The 20,604-nt window shown below is 40.4% G+C and overlaps 1 protein-coding gene across 4 annotated transcripts in view; it reads left to right on the top strand.

Annotated features, from left to right (window-relative positions):
* The window catches only part of ZFHX3 (zinc finger homeobox 3), an 876,987-nt gene that overhangs the window by 699,247 nt on the left and 157,136 nt on the right, over positions 1-20,604 (top strand). For all 4 annotated transcript variants that reach the window (XM_029608283.1, XM_029608281.1, XM_029608282.1 and 1 more), the window contains one exon: positions 16,118-16,229. In XM_029608283.1, the coding sequence (XP_029464143.1) occupies positions 16,118-16,229 (112 nt within the window). The remainder of the gene's footprint in view (positions 1-16,117; positions 16,230-20,604) is intronic.

The raw sequence follows: 20,604 nt of genomic DNA, 5'->3' as shown, positions 1-20,604 counted from the left end.
GCCTCACAATCAGAAAACTGGCCAGAGATTTGTACAAAGACCTCCAAAAGGTGGGAAGGAAGGGAGAAGTGTTGCTCATTGGAGATCTTAATCTGCCAGATATGGACTGTAATATCCCTGCTACAGAATCTGTAAGAAGTAGGGAGATTGTGGATGCCTTTCAAGAGGTTTTGCTTAGACAAATGGTGATAGAACCCACAAAGGGAGACGGGATACTAGTCTGGTGCTCACAAATGGAGAGAATATCTCTAATGTCCAGTTAGGTTCCCACCTAAGCACCAGTGACCATCAGATAGTATGGTTTGATATAGAGGCTAATACGGAGAGAAGTGACATGAAGATCAGTCATGGATTTCAGAAATGCAGACTTTGTTAAAATGGGGAAGTACCTTGAAGAGGAGCTAGAAGACTTAGGAGAAATGGAACAACAGTAGGCTAAATTAAAAGGAGTTGTAACAAAGACAAATCTTTATGTAAGAAAAGTGAACAAAGGCAAAAAGATCAGTACAAAGGAACCCAAAAAGAGGCACACAGGAATGACTATCTGAAGCTGAAAGACAAGAAAAAATAACCAGGATGGGCAAAGCTTGAGTAGAAAGAATCTCCAAAGAGTGCAGATGGGAGTAGGGTAGATACAACCCCATTTACAGAAGAGTGTTTGGATGGAACTAGCAAAACTGCAATTGGACAAAGCCATGTGGCAGGAAGAGATACATCCAGGATACTGAATGAGCTCAAAGAGGTGCTGGTGGGTCTGATGTGGGGATACTCTGCGGCAGTGATTTCCACCTTACTTGAAAGCTAGAAAGTTCCCTCTTCCTTGGCGTATGTGCAGGTTTGGAGAGTGTTTGAGGCCTGGTGTGAGGACTGAGGTACTCTTCCTTCCTCGGTCAAAATTCCACTCATTTTGGAATTTTTGCAGGATGGCTTGAATAAAGACTTGGCTCTCATTTCCTTAAAGGTGCAAGTAGCGGGTCTTGCCTGTTTCAGGGGTCAGGTAAATGGTGGTTCCTTGTCGGTTCTCCTGATATGGCCATTTTCTGAAAGGAGTGAACCATCTTTGTCCTGCCTTGTATTTTCCAATGCCCCTTTAGTGTCTTAATTGTTACTGGTTTTCTTAGCAGGCCTTGCGTTTAGACCACTGCGTACCCTGTCTTTGAAAACTGTGTTCCTTGTGATAATATCGTCTGCATATAGGGTTTCCGATTTCCAGGTCTTGTCTTGCTGTGAGCCATTCCTTCAGGTGACTCCAGGAGTGGTACAGCTGTGTACTGTTCCTTCCTTTTTACTGAAAGTGGTCACTGCATTTCACTTGAATCAATCCATCTCTGGACAGAGAGTTGCGGATGTCAAGAGCCTTTATCTTGAGGCAAATCATCTGGAAACTTAGGGCTTGCCCATTTGTTCAGAGCTCTTTTCCATGAAAAAGGAGTTTGTTCACCTTAAAGCTGAATTAGCTGCAATAAAGAAAGTATTAGCAACCAGTATTTACAGTATTCAGGAATCGTTTCCCCATTACCACAGATATTTCAAAATCCCAGAAAAAAAAGGTTTACAGTGGGCTCAGGTAGGATAAGACCTGTGACCCAAAGATATCAGTTCTTCACAATTGTGTAGCCCATATGTTGTCCCCCCCCCCCCCCCCAACCAACTCACACAGAGCATACAAGAACCCAAGTACAAATGGATTACAGTGGGCGCTGATAGAATAAGACCTATGATGCAGAGAGACACTCTCTCAAGTGGGATCTCTATCAGCATTTGCAGATTTATTGGTTCATGTTTTGGAACCTGAGGCTTCTGTGAGAGAACTGGATGAATTTAATGCTATGGAGGTATGTCAGGGTTTAAGTTAAATCTTGACTAATCCAAAGCCCTCTGCATTGGTAAATGGAATACGCAGAGATGGATGGGAAATTTTCCTCTTAAATGGACAGAGAAGATGATAAAATATTTGGGAATTCTATTGCCAAGTGATTTACACCTTTTACAAAAGCAATGTACAAGGGTTGTTTGCGACCACTAAACTTAATTTGAGAGCATGGACTACTTTAAATCTCTCACTTCTTGGGAGAATATACCTATTTAAGATGATCATATTGCCTACATGGTTATATGTTTTCAGGCTTCTTCCTTTTTATCTAGATAGGCTGTCTCGGACACTTCTTTCAAAGGAAATTACCTTTTTATGGAGAGGAAAAAAACCCACATTGCTCTTGCTCATCTTATGAAACTTTGGGGAAAGGGGAGATTGGATTTACCTAATCTGAAGTTATATACCGGTAATATGGCAGCAAATATGGCATATGGGAGACTGGCTTCAAGGCACTAGTTCTTATACTGCCTATCAGTTTGAAGCAGGGATGGTATTTCCTTTTTCTTTACAATTGTTTTGCTTGTTACTAAGAGACAATTACCTAATCATTTGAAAAATCATTGTCTGATCAATCCCTTACAAAAATCTTGGCGTTAGCTCACTCATACATTACAGCTGAATTATACAGTATCCCCTTTTTTAGCATTTGAAGCGTAATGGTGATTTTCCACCAGGTATGCAAAGAGGAATAATTTTAGGCTGGAGACACAGGATTAATAGTGATCAGACAACCGTTAAATAACCAAGGGGAATATTTCAAATTTGCAGAACTGCAGGATTCTTTTATGTTAACGGGGAGAAAGACCATTTTGCTTTTCTTCAGTGTTGCTATTATGTGGGGTCTTTAACTCTGTATTGATTAAAGAAAATTGGGCAACTTTACAAGGGTGGTTTGATCCTGGCATCTTTATAAATCTTTGATTTGACTCAAAGATAAATGTGATCTTACATCATTGAGGAATAGGTGGGCAGAAGAATTATGATTTACAGTTGCCTGTAAAGGTATTTGATGTCTGTTTTGCTGGTGTGCAAAAGATTTAGACTAATACACAATTACGAGAAAGTCAATTTAAATTTCTAAATAGAGCTTTTATTTCACAGCACCAGGTTTTTCTAGCACGTAAAACAGACTCGGATATATGTATAAAATGTCCTTCCGTAGTAGGCAATCTTGGACATTCTTTCAGGTTCTGCTTTAAAATACAGATATTTTGGAAAAAAGTGTACTTATATATGGAATGGATTATATCACCATTTGACACTTTGCGCTGTTTAGAGATATTTGTTCTATGACATACTGCTCATCTGTACAAAGTTTCTGGACACGGAAAGTTTTATTGTTGGCAAGATTAACTATACTATATTTCTGGAGACAGCCAATCATTTCAAATATTATCTTTTGGAGAAATAAAATGCATCACCTATTAGTTATAGAATAAATGTGTAAATCAATGAACCCAAGAAGGAAGAAGGTTTTGGATACATGGTTTCCATATATTTCACATCTTCCCCACAAAACTCATTGCCAGGTTTTGAATGACTTTTAACTGGACAATAACAGTCAACTACTTAACCTGGTTATAATATTTGTAGAGTGGGATGGGAGGAATGGGGAAGTAAGGAACCATGCTGATAACTGATTAAACTTTTGTATTTCATATTGTTTTATGCATATGTGTAATTGTGTTGTACTATTATTGGAAAATAATAAAAACAGATTTAAAATAAAATTGTTACAATGAGAGGATTACATGATGTGGTGAGCAGGTAAAGACACGCAACAAATGAGCTCTAAGTACCACCCCTAATTTTTCAGTTTATTTAGTTTTTCCAGTTTATTGAGCTCCTGCATTTTGTTCTACTGGTTACATAAACTTATGTTCAAACAAGTGGTACATCAATCCCCAGCGCATACAGAGAGCCAGCTAAATTGTGCCTTTTCTACATAGCCTGCAGAGGAGGAAGCCAAAAGAAAGGTCTCCCATCATTCCTTTGGCTTCCTTCGCTGCTGCTGTTCTCTGTGCAGGCTAAACAGTACAACCCTTTTCCCAACTTAACATTGTGAGTGCTAGATGCTTGTTCTTGCAGAACATTTGTCATTCGCAGGAGAGCACACAGGTTTTTGATGTATTTTTTTATACACCTTCACCTTGGCTGCGGCGGCTTGCTGTCTCTGAAAGGTTGAAACCCCTTTTTGATAGGTCCAAAATACATCGCTTAGATCCAGACACAGCTCAGTCCACATTATAAGACTTTAACACTTAAGCTCATGGGGGCAGGATCCTAGTTTTAGTAGCTTGCCACTATTGCAATAAACAGCAAGAATGCCAGGAAAATGAAATTATTCAAATCTGCTGTAGAAACCAAGAATCACATGGAAGCCAGTCCTGGAGGATACTTTGTGTGCCCAAAAGACAATTTCTGTTGGCGTTTTCTTCTATATTTCTCTACCGCATTCATTTTCTTTTTATTGCACTATGATCTCTGAAAGAATTTTTAATAGTGCGGATACTTACTGAAGAGGCAAGAGATTCATGTATTGACTGTCATATGGCTCTGGGCTGCCTTTTTTTTTTTTTTTTTTTTTTGAGGAATGAGTGTTTTTGTTCTGAGTTCCAAGATTTAATGTTTGATGGAAGCTAACAATATTCTTGATAATGTGGAATTGTTTGTCTTCGATAACATGATTATTTTGGAAGATACTTTACAATCTGTGGTGCAGATGGTTTGTTTTTTTTCACTTTCCTCTTTGGTTTATTTATGCCACCCGCTGGATAGGAAATGCCTCAGCTTTATGCTGATATTGAAGATGTGTAGTATTTTTTTTTCTTTTCTCGGACAATCTGTTTCAAGTTGCTTAAACTAACTGGGTTTTGGAGTTTTGATATATGTGTGGGACTTCTAATTCCTTGTTTATGTATTGTTAGGCCCTGCAGAATAGGTGCCTAGCCTCTGGAAAATGCCCAATAATTTGATTCAAGACAATTCCCAGCTTTTTTGGTGGAAAAGTGGCAGCTGTATGTAGACGGCAATCAAGAACATAGGTCAAATCCGCTTTTATTTTGAGAATCAGCCAAAGCAGTTATGAGGGGAGAAATCATAGGGTATGTGAAACACAAGAAAAAGCTGTTAAATCACACTATATTAGATTTGGGAAAAGACTTGCAAAGGTTGAAAAGATCTTTGATTCTTATGAAATTCCATAGGACACAGTAAGAACTTAAATGAGTACAACAAATGCTACATGAGCTCCTACAAACTAGGGCGTGTCGTACATTACCCACTTTAAAACATAGATTGTATTAGTATGGCAACAAAGTAGGCAGGTTACTAGCGAATCTTGACCTTAACTTTATTTCAACTCTGTATGAGAAGAATGGGAAAAACATGGTCCCAACCTAAAGACATAAGTAGGGTATTTAGGGATTTTTATGCTAGTTTATATGCCTGTACTGATCGAGTCAGAAGAGCAAGAGAAGATTTTTTGATGAAAGTTAACTGATGACAGTATCTGTGGATGTTGCTTGGAAACTGAATGAACTATTAACAACCTTTGAGGTGAACAAGGTGATAAAAGATCGCTAATCTTAAAGTGCTGGGTTTTATAAAGCTCTTATTGATCACATAAGAGACTATCTTAACATCTTGTTCAATGCTTTACCTACATATTCACACCTTCCTTCTTCTTTAGGGAAAGTTATAACTGATGCCTAAGAGTGGGAAAAATCAGTCAAACCCAGCAAGCTAGTGCCCTATCTCACTTCTCAATATTGATATCAAATTGTATGCTAAGATAGCTAATAACATGTAATATACAAGGTCGACATTGATATCTGAAGATCAAGTGAGATTTGCATGGAGAAGGAATGTACTTATGAACATGAGTACATTTTTTGGCACTGGAAAAGTGTCACCAGCAAGGAGTAAAGGACCCAACATTAGTTGGTTGTGATGCTGAGAAAGGCATTCAATAGGGTATCCTGGGGATTGTTTTAGATTTGTGCTTTCCAGTTATGGTTTCCAAGGCCAAATATTAGATGCTATAAGTGTTTTGTATACAAATCCTAGTGCCAAAGTTTTGCCTTATCCCAGTGTACTAGATAGGGGTGCCCGCTTTTGCCCTTACTCTTTATTTTATCTTTAGAATCTTTGGTTTCTTTATTAAAGGTCACTGAGGGAGGACAAGGCATTAAGATAGGGGGAAAGGTGTTGAAGATCTTACATTTTGCAGACGCTCTTTTATTATTGTCACATTTTGCAGCTTCTCTTCCTACTGCTCTGGACATTATTGCACAGTATGGACTAGTGCCCAGATTTAAGTTCAATTTAGATAAAACAGAAGCAGTAGATGTGTTAGGTACTTTGAAGTCTGATTGGATGGATTTTCCCCTGAAATGGCAGGGTGGAATTCAGATTCATAGAGAAACCTAACTTATGGTTTTCACATAATCCACCCAGTATCAAACAATTTAAGAAAGGCATGGAGAGTTGGATGACATTCCCAGTGTCTTTACAGGGCGGGATTGCACAGATAAAACTAGATCGTCACTAATGTGACTGACGGTACTTAAGGGAGACGGAGGTTTGAGGTTTCCCAATTTCAACTTTTATTTAGTCAGTAACATGCATGTTTTAGGAGATTGGATATTAGATAACAGTGGTTACATGGACTTGCATGTGGAAGGTCAAAGTTATTGTCCCCTTAAGTTGAAATTTTTGTTAAATCAAGAGGGATCTCTTCCCTCTTTGCATGTATCTGTCAAGCAATTATTGACTCTTTGCAACATGTGGAGGGTGCTCAGAGGAAAGTTAGGTCTTTCTGCTACAATCTCTCATTTTTAACCTTTGGCTGGTAATCCCAATTTCCCTCCAAGTTTAGATCAAAAAATGTTTTTTTTGGTTTTTTTTTAGACATGCTGTAACAGGTCACTTGAAACTGTTGGGAGATTATATTGATAAAGAAACACACAAAATTCACACAGCCAGCAGGCACTGGGTTTTACGAATAAGGATTGTTTGCTTTATTTACAAGTTCATGATTATATTATATCCACAATACAAAGAGAAACACTTCCAGTAATGTCCCCGGCTTTTAATGCATATGCTAGGATGTGTCGTAAATATAGTCATTCTTTAGTACAGTTGTATAAATTCTTCCATAATTTAGAAAGGCATAAAATGTTGGATACATTGGCAGCATTTTGATCATAAGAATGTAAAATTGATTATTATATTAATGTATGTCTACTGAAAATGTGATCCTACATGAATTAGTTTCACATTCTACAAAGTTTAATAGTCTCCCCTGTACCAGCAAAGCATATGAATATCAGTTCTGATCATTGTAAGAAATGGTTTGTCATCTGCCACTCTTGTATATTGCTTGTGGGAATGTCTGAAAATATTAGTATTTTGGAATGAAGTTATTAGTTTGTTGGCAAATATGAGTGAAAAGTCAGTGATTACCAATTGTGGCTTTGCTATATTATATCATGTATCCCAGGGCAAGATGATGGGGAGGACACACACGTTTTTCTCCTGGTCAAAGCTTGTTTATTGGTGAAGCGCTGTAGCCTTCTCAAATGGCTTGATGTGATCGTGCTGATATTACAATGTGGCGTTCTCAAATGTTTGACATGATCATAGAATATGGAACTGCAGACCTGAGAATGGAAAAAGCACGGAAATTTTACAATGCTACATGGTTCCCTTTTTTGAAGAATTTAGATCTGGATATAAGACGGACTTAAAGCTTTCTGAATGATGCTTACGTTTTGAAGTTCTTGTTCGATTGCTTTGAATAATTCCTCTGTGCTTCTTTATTGATTATTATTATATACAGCGGAGAGGGGTGGAACTGGGAAGAAAATGGGGAACAATGTATAACATTTCATTGTTTTTTGTTTCATTGTATTATTGACTGGGTTTGCAATAAACAGTTTGTTTAAAAAAAATTAAGAGGAATGTAAAAGGCCTCAGTTCCCCTAGAAAGAAGGAGTTATTGAAGGAGGTGCATTCAAGCTGTCTCGCCATTTTCTTTGTCCAGGAGAAGACCCATCTTCTGAAGAAAGATGAACATTTGTTAGAGTATTATGCATTCAGTCTACTTCAAAAGAAGCATGGTGGGGTGGGCTTATGTTGTCAGATACTTTGCATTGCAGGGTGCTGGATTGTAAGAGGGACAGAGGTTGATACTTAACAATAAAATAAAATTAGGCCATGAAAAACTTACTTTAGTGAATATGCTCCAAATGTAGGGCAGGGACATTTTTATACCAAAGTGGGTGAACAATTGAGTAGGATGGTGGAAGGTTGTTATATTGGGGGGAGATTTCAACCTTACTATCAATCTGGCTTTGTATAATAGCTTGGGAAGTTGGGCTTATTTCCAGGATAACTGAAATAAATTGGTTACTACTGTCATCTTGGGGCATCCTAAACGTGGTGATATTGAATCCATCAGCATGAGACTATACTTATTCCAGAGTTCATAAGTCATATTTAATGAATAAAATAGCAATGACAGCATATACAAACATTCATATTGGGGCAATAACGTAGGCTGACTACACATCACTGGTATGTGATTGAGTGCTCATGCATGAAGAACATGGACGGTCACGATGGAGACTGAATGATACTTTGAGAAATGAGCAGGTTTGCATAGACAGTAGAGATGATATAAAATATCTACACTTCAGTTACCAAAATGATGTTTTGGCACAGATTGTTATTTATGGCAAATTGATAGCCAAAGCAGTAGTCTTAGAAAAGGAGAGACAAAAAGAAAAATTATATTTATTAGGATTAATTAAATGGTTGGAAGCACAGCATAAAATATATCATCAACCAAAAATACTCAGGGAATTGGATAAAGCTAGAGTGTTGCACTCACTGCCCGTGGAACCCCCATGCTGGCTTCATCTACTCAGCTATGCCTCTGGGCCCTGCCTAGGATATCGGCTGCCACGGCCTGCCTTGCAGATTCCACTCCGCTTGCATTCGCCAACACCGGGGCCTCCTCTGCCTCGCCAGTGCATGAGACGCAGACCCGTCCAGGGTTCCCCCTAGGCGCGCTATTTAAGGGCCTTCGGCAGCTATTTAAGGAAGCTATTTAAGAGCCTTCAGCAGGAAACCTGGGACCGCCCCGGAGGATGATGTCATCAGTGCAGGACTATATAAGACTCCCTCAGGCCGTACTCAGATGGCTTGGCAACGAGTCTCCTGTGTTGCTTCTCTCGGGATCCTGCACTTCTCCTAGAAACCAGTTCCAGTACCTGACTCCTGTTCCGCTACCTGTCTCCTGATCCAGTACCTGATTCCCGCTCCAGGACCAGGCCTTGCGCCCTCCTTCCTGGAGTCTCTTTTGGACAGATCTCCTGGCTCTGAACCTTGGACTGGATCTCACTCTGGTCGTCTGCCTCTGATCCTTGGACTGGACTTCACTCTTCTCCTCTGCCGCATGCCTCTGAACCCTGGACTGGACTTTGCTCGGCTCATCAGTCCTCTGGCGGGATTGTGACTCTTGGCCATCCCTGGCCAGCCTGCCATCTGCCTTCTGACTCTAGGCAGGCACCCGCCTCCTTCTGCTGCTGGCGCCTGAACTCTGCCTGCCTAGTCCTGTCTGCCAGCCACCTGACTCCATTCTCGTTCCTGCTCCAGCTCCGGACCCGGCACCAATACCACGCCTCAGGGACCCACCTAAGTCCAGCTGTTCCCAGCTCCCAAGGGCTCAACCTGCGGGGAACGTGGACTGGTAATGGTGAAGCTCCAGCTGTCCCCTGTCTTCTTCCGGCCTCGCCTCCTGACGTTGGGGACCTGTGGGGGTTTACCATCTCAGGTAGCATCAACCCCAACTCAGGCTAGGGGTCCACTGATCACGCCGTGGTTCCTACATAGAGGTAGGTTAAAAGTAATACTTCATGAAGAAATTCAGTATCAATGTGATAAAAACTATAAGATGTATTTTGAATCGGGAAAAAAGGCAAGTAAGCTCGCTTGGAGATTAAAAAGACAAGCACAAACTCACATTTTAAAAATAAAAGTATCGGGTTCTTTTATTTGATGATGTTCATTTTGTACAGTTCTATCAAAACTGTGTGCAGCTGATAGTTCTATATGAGAGGAGGCTGTAGATCAATATTTGGAGTCATCCTGTTTGCCTTGTATCCCGCAGGACATTAGTAAAAAAAAAAAAAAAATTAGTTGGTGAAATTGAGACCTGAAATTCTAGCAGCTGTAGCTTCCCTCAAGTTAAATAAAGCCCCCGGATTGGACAGAGATACTGCACGATTCTACAAGGAATTTAAAGACTTTTTGGTCTCGCCTCTATTGAAGATGTATAATACATTGTTGAGGGCCCCTGTATTGACTAGATCAGTGGAGGTGATGGGAATTAGTTTTGCCAGAGCCTGGTAAAGACGCAACTTTAGGTAGTTTATTTAGACCAATATCACTCCTTAATTTGGATTTGAAAATCTTGGCCAAAATACTTGCCGCGGGGGTTAAGATTGATTGGACTGGTTTTATACTGGAAAGACTAGCAGCAGATGATGATAGGAAAAATATTAACTTGATTTGGAGGGCTAAAAAGAAAATAGTACCTGTGATACTGTTAACTATATATGCAGAAAAATCTTTTATCGCATACATTGAGGGTATGTGTTCCGGGTTTTGCAGAAAGTGAGTTTTGGTCCTAATTTTCTGAATTGGATAAAGGCCCTATATTCTTCCCCTAAAGCATGTTAAGGTAAATAAGAGATACTCCATGGAATTTTCTTTATGCAGAGGTACGTGACAGGTGAGTTGGCTGTCCCCACTTGTTTGCTTTATCTGTAGAACCTTTTGCAGAAAAAGTTAGGCAAAATGAGGATATTCAAGGTTTTCAGGTGGACCAGTCAACATTCAAGATTTCCTTGTTCGCATATATTTTATGTACACTAACAAAGCCCTTCTTTTCTTTACCTATATTGATTAGAGAAATGGAATTTTTTGGGAGGGTGTCAAGTTTCAAAGTTTACATGGGGAAATCAAAAATTTTGAATCTTAATTTAGATGTGATCCAAGCATAACAAAATACAAACTAATTTCCCTTTTAAATGGGCAAAAAGGAGCATTCAGTTTCTGGGAATACAGTTAGGGGCAGACTGGTGACAATTATTTCAATTAAATTATATACCTCTGGATAAAACACTTAGGAAAATGGAAGTATGGGCCAGCTATAATTGTTCATGACTTGGGCATATTGCTAAGATAAAAATGAAATGGATATTTCCATCAAGGTCAAGTCCTTCCTATTGAAATATCAAATACATTTTTGCAGTTATTGTAGAAAAGAATTTTCAGCTATATTTGGAAAAGACCACCTTGGATATTTATTTACAAAAGGTTTATATACCATTCTTCCAAATGAAAATCAGAGCGTTTACAGGTTAAAAACATAAATAGTATGTACAGTTAACTAATTATACAAATCTGTGAACAAACAATAGTAAGAGCAATTCTAAAAGAGAGTTAGCAGTGCTACTTTTTTGGCAATATTATGTAGCAGCCCAACTCAGAGTTGTCTGTCAAGGGAGACTAACGAATACACTTAAAGAATGGGAGGTGGTGAAAGAAGCAGGACTACACACTACATCTTTATATACTTGGATTTGGGGTTCACCTATGGTTGGGTCAGTTAAGAGGTTAGAAAACTCCTTTACTATGTTAACAGTAAAATTATGGAACAAATATAGGTTAATGTACTCCCCTGTCATGCCCTTAGTTACATGGGGGACCTGATAACGGGCAAATATGACTGCATCTTTTCATAGATGGAGAAGGTATGGGTTAGTGTTGTGAAAAATTATTTTATGATAAAAATTAAAATTTGAAGAATTAAAAATGATTTGGAATGTCTGAGGTGAAAAGGTTTAGATATCTCCAGATCAGACATTGTATGACTAGGTATCCCATTAAAAGTCAAGTAATGAGTAATTACCTCCCTTTGAAGAATTATGCTTTAAAGACACTCAGAAGGGTTGCTGTGTAAAATGTATACCCCATTTCCTGACCAGGAGAATAAATTTAAGCATGCCAAACAGTGAGAACAGGATATTGGGGAAACTTTGACCAAACAAATATGGAAAATCTGTTTATATGACAATAGCTAAGAATTCGTTTTCTGCTTGTGTTATACAAAATGTTATTAACTTCCACAGGTGGTACCTTACTCTGTTCAGGCTTAACATGATATATTTAGAAGTTTTCCTGAATAGTAATGGAGAAAATGTAGAGATGTGGGAACATTTTTATATGTGGTATACCTATAAGGAAGTTGTGGGGTTTTGGAACTTAATATCAAGCATAATTAAGGACATGCTATTAAGTGCCTATGAATCCCAAAATATTTCTACTTTTCATATTTCCATATGACCACTTAAGAAGAGGAACCTGATAATGCATCTTTTAAATGCAGCAAAGATGTGAGCTAGCAGCATGTTGGAAAGAAGTAAATGACCTGCTCATGAGAAGATTCATTACTTATCTTATAGCTATTTGAAGAAATAGGATGTCCTATCACGTAACAGTGTGGGAACCATTTTTTGCTATGGTATCGACGATACAGTTGATTTTGTGCTTAATATGGGGGAGGGGAGGGAAAAAAACATTGAAACAGTATATTTGGTTTTGATGTGTTATATATGTAGTAATATGTTTATGTTGATGCTGTTGTTGACTTGATATAAAAAAAAGTTAAATGAAAAAAAAAAGATATTGGCAAAGATACTGCTGATGCAGTTGAACTGGGTGATTTTATCCTAGGGAGACAAGTGTTCAATAATAGAAAAATCCTACATCTGCTTTGGTGGGCATGGAAGGAGAACACTGCTACTGTGCTTTTATCTGTAGGTGGCAAAAAAGCATTTCATCGGATAGACTTGGGCTTTATGTTTAGAGTATTATAAAAGGTGGGACTAGGCCCAAATTTTTTGACTTGAGTGAAGATTCTCTCTACCTGCACCCAGAAGCCAGCATTAAAGTTAATGGACGATATTCAGATTTGTTTCCATTAGGTAGAGATACTAGGCAAGGGTGCCCTCTCTCACCACTTTTGTTTGCCTTGGTAATGGAACCCCTGGTGGAGAGGATGTGTTAGTTGAGAGATATTTCTGAAACTGGAGTGGGACACAAAGACTTTGAAATCTGTTTGCAAATGATGTCCTCTCTTCTATTGCTAAATCCTTTCTCACCCTACCAGTGTTAGAGGGAACTGACCTCTTATGGAAAAGTATTGGAATTTAAAGTTAACATGAGGAAGTCATGTTGATGAGATGGCAAAATTAAAGGATACATTCCCCTGCGAAAGTCTGAAGTATCTAGGAATATGATTAGGTGTGGCTTGAAAAACATTGTTCCAATTAAACTTTGTTCTTTTTATGTCTAAAAACTGCAAGATTTGTCATCCTGGATTCCTTATGAATTCTCTTGGTTGGGGCGAATTGCAGTTTTTAAAATGACAATATTATCTAGGTGGTGCTATTTATTTCAAATGCTACCACTAGCTGTTCAAGATGCTGTTTTGACATTTCTCCAACAAAGAATTTTCAGTTCTATTTGGAGGCATTGACCTCCACATATCTCTAGGAGTATTATGTATCAGAAAAAGGATTATGGGAGTTTGGCTGTCCTTGACTTTGTTTTATTACATAATGGTTCAACTCAGGGTCATATGTAAATGGTAGCATTCTTGTCTGGGAAAACAATGGGGTTACATAAAGCAGGTTATCCATGGGAGAATTCCCTTGATCAGGTTGATCTGGGGCCAAAGGATGGTGAGGTGGGGGTGAGATTAAGAAGCATTGCTAATCCTTTTATTGGATTATTTTTCAAGATATGGACTGGGTATAGACTGTCACTCACAGGGCACAGAGATTATTCACCTCTACCTACCCTAAGTTTTAACAAGGGCCTTTCTCTTGGGGCTACATCCTGTTTTTTAATGATGAGATATGTTAGGACTTAGACAATTGGGTCAATTTTTTGATTTAAAAAAAAGTTCTTGGTTTTAAGGCTCTCAGTGCATGATATGGATTGTTGGAGTCAGAGTGGTTTGGATATATGCAGGTATGACCAAATCTACTTCAATTAGTTGAGCATTTTCTGGATCTTTAACTGCTTTTGTGACCATATGCTGTAAAGCTATCAAGGAGAAAAGCTTGATATCCAAGATCTATGCCTTACTTTTCCCTAAATTGATTATTAAAGCTAAACATGTAATTGCTTGGGAAACTGATTTGGGATATGATTTAGATGAGGCATCATAGGATAAGTGTGTTTGATGGATTGCAAAAAGTTCTATCTCTTCTTCGAAAATTGCTGTAAGATTAGTCTAAAGTGGTATTTGACACTAGCTAAGCTGGATAAAATATTTCCATCTATGTTGGAAGCTTGGCACCAGTGAAGATAGGTAGGGTCATTTTATCACATCTAATGGGGTTGCATTCAGTAGTTTTGGGGAGAGGTACAACACATTGAGGGGTTTTGTCTGTCAATATCCCCAAATGTTTCCTCTTTCTATATTCCCTGATATTTCTCTAAAGAAAGTAAAATTGACTGTTCTAATTCTTTCTGTTGCTAAATGTGAACCTGCGGCCCATTGGAGGAGGATTTTATAACATTGTTACATAAAGACATCTAGAATATGTTTTATATGGGGAAATTAACTGTCTTCCATAAAGATTTACTCACCTCCTTTTTGAACATATTAACTCAAGAACATACTTGACCTATTGCATCTTTAGTTATTTGAGCATCCATTTTTTATGTTGATGGCTATATGAATTGAAGGTAGTGGGGTGGGGAAGATGGGCTGCAGGAGGGTAGTATATTTCATCATATAAATTTCATGAATCATGTCTGTCTTACAGTGATTGCTGACGATTATTTTTATATCTGTTGATGGTTCGATAAAAATTAAAAAATCCTTTGCTCACCGTGAGGCAGCAACCAAGAAAGCAAATACGATGCAAGGAAATATTAAGGCGGGAATGGGGACTAAAACAGAGAATATCGTAATGCACCTGTATCGCTCAATAATGCGACCACACCTTCAGTATTGTGTACAATTCTGATCACAGTATCTAAAAATAAAATATCATCACAGAATTAGAAAAGGTACAGAGAAGGGCAACCAAAATGATAAAGGGGATGGAACAATTGCCCTATGAGGAAAGGCTTAAAGAGGTTAGGACTCTTCAGCCTGGGGGAGATATGATAGAGGTCTATAAAATGAGTGGAGTAGAAAGGGCAAACACAAATTGGGTGTTTACTTTTTCAAAAAGTACAAAGACTAGGGAACATGCAATGAAGATACTAAGTTGTAAACAATAGGAGAACATTTTTTTTTCTCAATGCATAATTAAGCTCTTAAATTCATTGCCAGAGGATGTAAAGGTTTAGTGTAGCTGGTTTTAAAAAAAAGGTTTGGACAAGTTCCTGGAGGAAAACTCCTTAAGCCATTAAGATGGACTTGGGGAAATCTACTGTTTATCCCTGGGATAAGCCGTATGGACCCTATTGACCTTTTGGAATCCTGCTAGATACCTGTGACCTGGATTGGCCTCTACTGTAAACAGGATACTAGGTTTTGTCTGACCCAGTATGGCAAAAAAAATCCCACCATATGTTAAATGCATTAGCCTCAGAATTTAAGAAACACGATGCAGAAAGCTACTATTAGAAGTCTGGAGTCTTCTATTTACTACTCCTCTTCTTTTGCCCCAGATTCTAGCAATCGGGGGATCATTTAACAAGTGGTTAAGGTATCTTTTGACTGTCCACCTTGATTGACTATACAAGAAGTTTCACAGTCCATGATACTGTACATTGTCAGCAAGCAAAGTCTTAACATAGTTATTATAGGCAGAATAGAAGCATTTTTAATAAAGTTAAAATTTTTAATAATTATTTTCTCTGTATATGCAACTAGTGATATAAGGAATATTACTAGAGCTGATTTTTGTTGTTTATATACTGTAAATTTTGGTGTTTATTTTCCAACTAACTAGGGGTTCTTTAGGGATACTAAAAATCGGTGTTTTTGCAGCACAGGTACTATTGTTGGGAACCTAAATATAGCCATTGAAATAGTTGTCCATGCAGTGGACTGTGCCTGGTAAAGGAGAGAGTTTGGAATGGCAAAGCTGCTTTTGCTTTTTCATTCTCTTGTAATACTTAGATGTTTTCTTCCCTTTCCAGGTGACTACACCAGAGATGATGATGCCCTGTACCATGTTTCTCCCTGCAGCCATTCCAGACCGAGAGGAGGCAGTAATTAGCTCCAGACCTGAGGAGGCTGGAAAGAGGCCTGGTCAGTTCCATACTTTTTATATCTGGATGTAATTAGGATAAATTTTGGATAATTTTAATCACTGTCATTTCTGACACCTTGCAATGTATTGCTTTCATGGAGACCTTGCACACTTACAGTTCAACTCACAAAGAGTGGGGTGTATTGTGCAATTTCTCATACCTCACAATGGCTCTAGGATGTTTCCTCTCTTCCCCTTCTGGGTTTTTCCTTTCCACCTGTCCTTCACTTCCCTCAGTTGTTTCTGGGTTTCTCCCCCCTCCTAGATCCACCCAGTGGCTCTTAAGTTTCTTCCCTCCATTTCCCACAGACCCCCATACCTGCTGAGTTTCATTTCTCTCTTCCCCCATTCTCTTGCCGCCTCCTCTCTCACAAGGGTTTCTCCTTTCTCCCCTCCCCTTCCTACCTCTAACTTGTGGGTGTCTCCACCCTCCTTACCCAATCATTCCATCTCCTGAGTATTTCTCTCTCCAGTTAAATCTTTCAAGGCACTTAGTTACTTACTAAAGTGTTTTTACTAAAAAGTATTTTAAATGTAGCTCGGTGTACAGTTCAGTGATAGTATTGTGTGTTGCCACTCAAAAGATTAGGGGCTGATTCTTGAACCTGGGTTCAGGAGACAAGGTTTGGTGGTATAGTTTCTGCTCCCTGCCCTAGCTGGGGTTAGAGAGGCTGCAGAGGCCGTATTCATAGCTCCCAGATTGGGGGAAGAGAATGTCTGCTATTTCAAATGATACTGGGAGACAAGACTGTCAGGAGTTTTGATGAAGCTGTGGTCCTTGGACTATATTAGGGATGTGAATCGTGTCCTCGATCGTCTTAACGATCGATTTCGGCTGGGAGGGGGAGGGAATCGTATTGTTGCCGTTTGGGGGGGTAAAATATCGTGAAAAATCGTGAAAAATCGAAAAATCGAAAAATCGAAAAATCGCAAAACCGGCACATTAAAACCCCCTAAAACCCACCCCCGACCCTTTAAATTAAATCCCCCACCCTCCCGAACCCCCCCCAAATGACTTAAATAACCTGCGGGTCCAGCGGCGGTCCGGAACGGCAGCGGTCCGGAACGGGCTCCTGCTCCTGAATCTTGTTGTCTTCAGCCGGCGCCATTTTCCAAAATGGCGCCGACAAATGGCGGCGGCCATAGACGAACACGATTGGACGGCAGGAGGTCCTTCCGGACCCCCGCTGGACTTTTGGCAAGTCTCGTGGGGGTCAGGAGGCCCCCCACAAGCTGGCCAAAAGTTCCTGGAGGTCCAGCGGGGGTCAGGGAGCGATTTCCCGCCGCAAATCGTTTTCGTACGGAAAATGGCGCCGGCAGGAGATCGACTGCAGGAGGTCGTTCAGCGAGGGTTCCGGCGCCTCGCTGAACAACCTCCTGCAGTCGATCTCCTGCCGGCGCCATTTTCCGTACGGAAAATGGCGCCGGCCATACGCGTATGGCCGGCACCATTTTCCGTACGAAAACGATTCGCGGCGGGAAATCGCTCCCTGACCCCCGCTGGACCTCCAGGAACTTTTGGCCAGCTTGTGGGGGGCCTCCTGACCCCCACGAGACTTGCCAAAAGTCCAGCGGGGGTCCGGAAGGACCTCCTGCCGTCCAATCGTGTTTGTCTATGGCCGCCGCCATTTTTCGGCGCCATTTTGGAAAATGGCGCCGGCTGAAGACAACAAGATTCAGGAGCAGGAGCCCGTTCCGGACCGCTGCCGTTCCGGACCGCCGCTGGACCCGCAGGTTATTTAAGTCATTTGGGGGGGGTTCGGGAGGGTGGGGGATTTAATTTAAAGGGTCGGGGGTGGGTTTTAGGGGGTTTTAGTGTGCCGGCTCACGATTCTAACGATTTATAACGATAAATCGTTAGAATCTCTATTGTATTGTGTTCCATAACGGTTTAAGACGATATTAAAATTATCGGACGATAATTTTAATCGTCCTAAAACGATTCACATCCCTAGACTATATGCAAGGGAAAAGGTGATGATAAAAAGGAATACAAGATGGCGTTCCAGGGGAGAAGGGCATCTGATCTTTGAGCTCTTACCTCAAATGTTTCTTCTGTCCTGATTACTTCTCAACAAGCAATATTGGTGGTGGTGTGCTACATAAGTAGGATAAGCATAAGTAGGATTGGAACATAAGTTCCAATCCTACTTATGCTTGTCAACAGCAAGATAAAATTGGCACTTCATATTCTCCATGGTTTGCTGGGGAAGCTGGAGTACCCCAGGGTTCCATGTTGTCCTCTCTTCGCTCTTTAATATTTATATTATGCCATTAAGTTCAATAGATCCCTAGAAACGGGAGTAGTGCTGAGTGATTGGAGAAGAGCGGTGGTGGTCCCACTTCACAAGAGTGGGAACAGAGAGGAAGCTGGTAACTACAGACTGGTTAGCCTCACTTCGGTGGTGGGAAAAGTAATGGAGTCACTGTTGAAAGAGAGAATAGTGAACTATCTTCAGTCCAGAGAATTGATGGACCAGAGGCAGCATGGATTCACCAGAGGAAGATCCTGTCAGACAAATCTGATTGACTTTTTTGACTGGGTAACCAAGGAATTGGATCGAGGAAGAGCGCTCGATGTCATCTACTTGGATTTCAGCAAAGCTTTTGATACGGTTCTGCACAGGAGACTGGTGAATAAAACGAGAAGCTTAGGAGTGAGTGCTGAGGTGGTGACCTGGATTGAAAACTGGTTGACGGACCGGAAACAATGCGTGATGGTAAATGGAACTTTCTCTGAAGAGAGAGAGGTTTTAAGTGGTGTACCACAAGGATCGGTGTTGGGACCGGTCCTGTTCAATATCTTTGTGAGCGACATTGCGGACGGGATAAAAGGTAAAGTTTGTCTTTTTGAGGATGACACTAAGATCTGCAACAGAGTGGACACGCCGGAAGGAGTGGAGAGAATGAGACTGGATTTAAGGAAACTGGAAGAGTGGTCGAAGATATGGCAGCTGAGATTCAATGCCAAGAAGTGCAAAGTCATGCATATGGGGAGTGGAAATCCAAATGAACTATATTCGATGGGGGGGAAAAGGCTGATGTGCACGGAGCAGGAGAGAGACCTTGGGGTGATAGTGTCTAATGATATGAAGTCTGCGAAACAATGCGACAAGGCGATAGCAAAAGCCAGAAGAATGCTGGGATGCATAGAGAGAGGAATATCGAGTAAGAAAAGGGAAGTGATTATCCCCTTGTACAGATCCTTGGTGAGGCCACACCTGGAGTACTGTGTTCAGTTCTGGAGACCGTATCTACAAAGAGACAAGGACAAGATGGAGGCGGTACAGAGAAGGGCGACCAGGAAGGTGGAGGGTCTTCATAGGATGACATACGATGAGAGATTGAAGAATCTAAATATGTACTCCCTGGAGGAAAGGAGGAGCAGGGGTGATATGATTCAGACTTTCAGATACTTGAAAAACTTTAATGATCCAAAGACAACGACAAACCTTTTCCGTCGGAAAAAAATCAGCAGAACCAGAGGTCACGAGCTGAGGCTCCAGGGAGGAAGACTAAGAACCAATGTCAGGAAGTATTTCTTCACGGAAAGGGTGGTGGATGCCTGGAATGCCCTTCCGGAGGAAGTGGTGAAGTCTAAAACTGTGAACGACTTCAAAGGGGCGTGGGATAAACACTGTGGATCCATCAAGTCTAGAGGGCGTGAATAAAGTGGATGCATTCAAACACTGCACGGAGCGGCAGTAGCCACAGAGGCATTCAAACACTGCACGGAGCGGCAGTAGCCACAGAGGCATTCACGGAGCGGGATGCCAGTGGCCAGTAGTTGGTTTTCCACCTTCACAGAGCGGAAGGATGGAGGGCTGCTATTTCCAAAAAAAAACCAAATAAAACAAAACAAAAAAATAAAAACAGGGGTGGGTAAGAGTATGGGGCAAGGAGGTGGCCTGCTTGTTACAGCGGTTGCTACCCCTAATTGAGCTGGATGTCACTTGGATGCAGATACAGAGCTCTAAATTGGGTGGAGGGGAATTAGGGCTGGAGGGTACTGGAAGCCAATAGTAACAGGTGGGAGAGAGAAAAAGGGAAAAAAATGGATAAAGTGCGTAGCTTGCTGGGCAGACTTGATGGGCCATTTGGTCTTCTGCCGTCATTTCTATGTTTCTATGTAAGTTATCTTTTGGATTCACTGCATATTAATTTTCACTGCTATGCAGATAATATCCCACTGTATTTTCCAATACCTGACAAAGTAACACTCAACTCCCCCCCTTGTACCACCATCATTCCCTGGTCAAACCACAAGTTAATACAAACCAAATTCCAAGTGGACTATTCACATATCCACACTCACAAAGAAAAAAAACTCATCGAATTCATCAAAACGTGCTCCAGTGAGATCTAGAAAAAACC

Source organism: Rhinatrema bivittatum, chromosome 7 (assembly GCF_901001135.1).
Source record: "Rhinatrema bivittatum chromosome 7, aRhiBiv1.1, whole genome shotgun sequence".
Lineage (NCBI taxonomy): Eukaryota > Metazoa > Chordata > Amphibia > Gymnophiona > Rhinatrematidae > Rhinatrema > Rhinatrema bivittatum.
The sequence above is the reverse complement of the archived record's forward strand: the minus strand, read 5'-3'. Positions and strand labels throughout refer to the sequence as shown.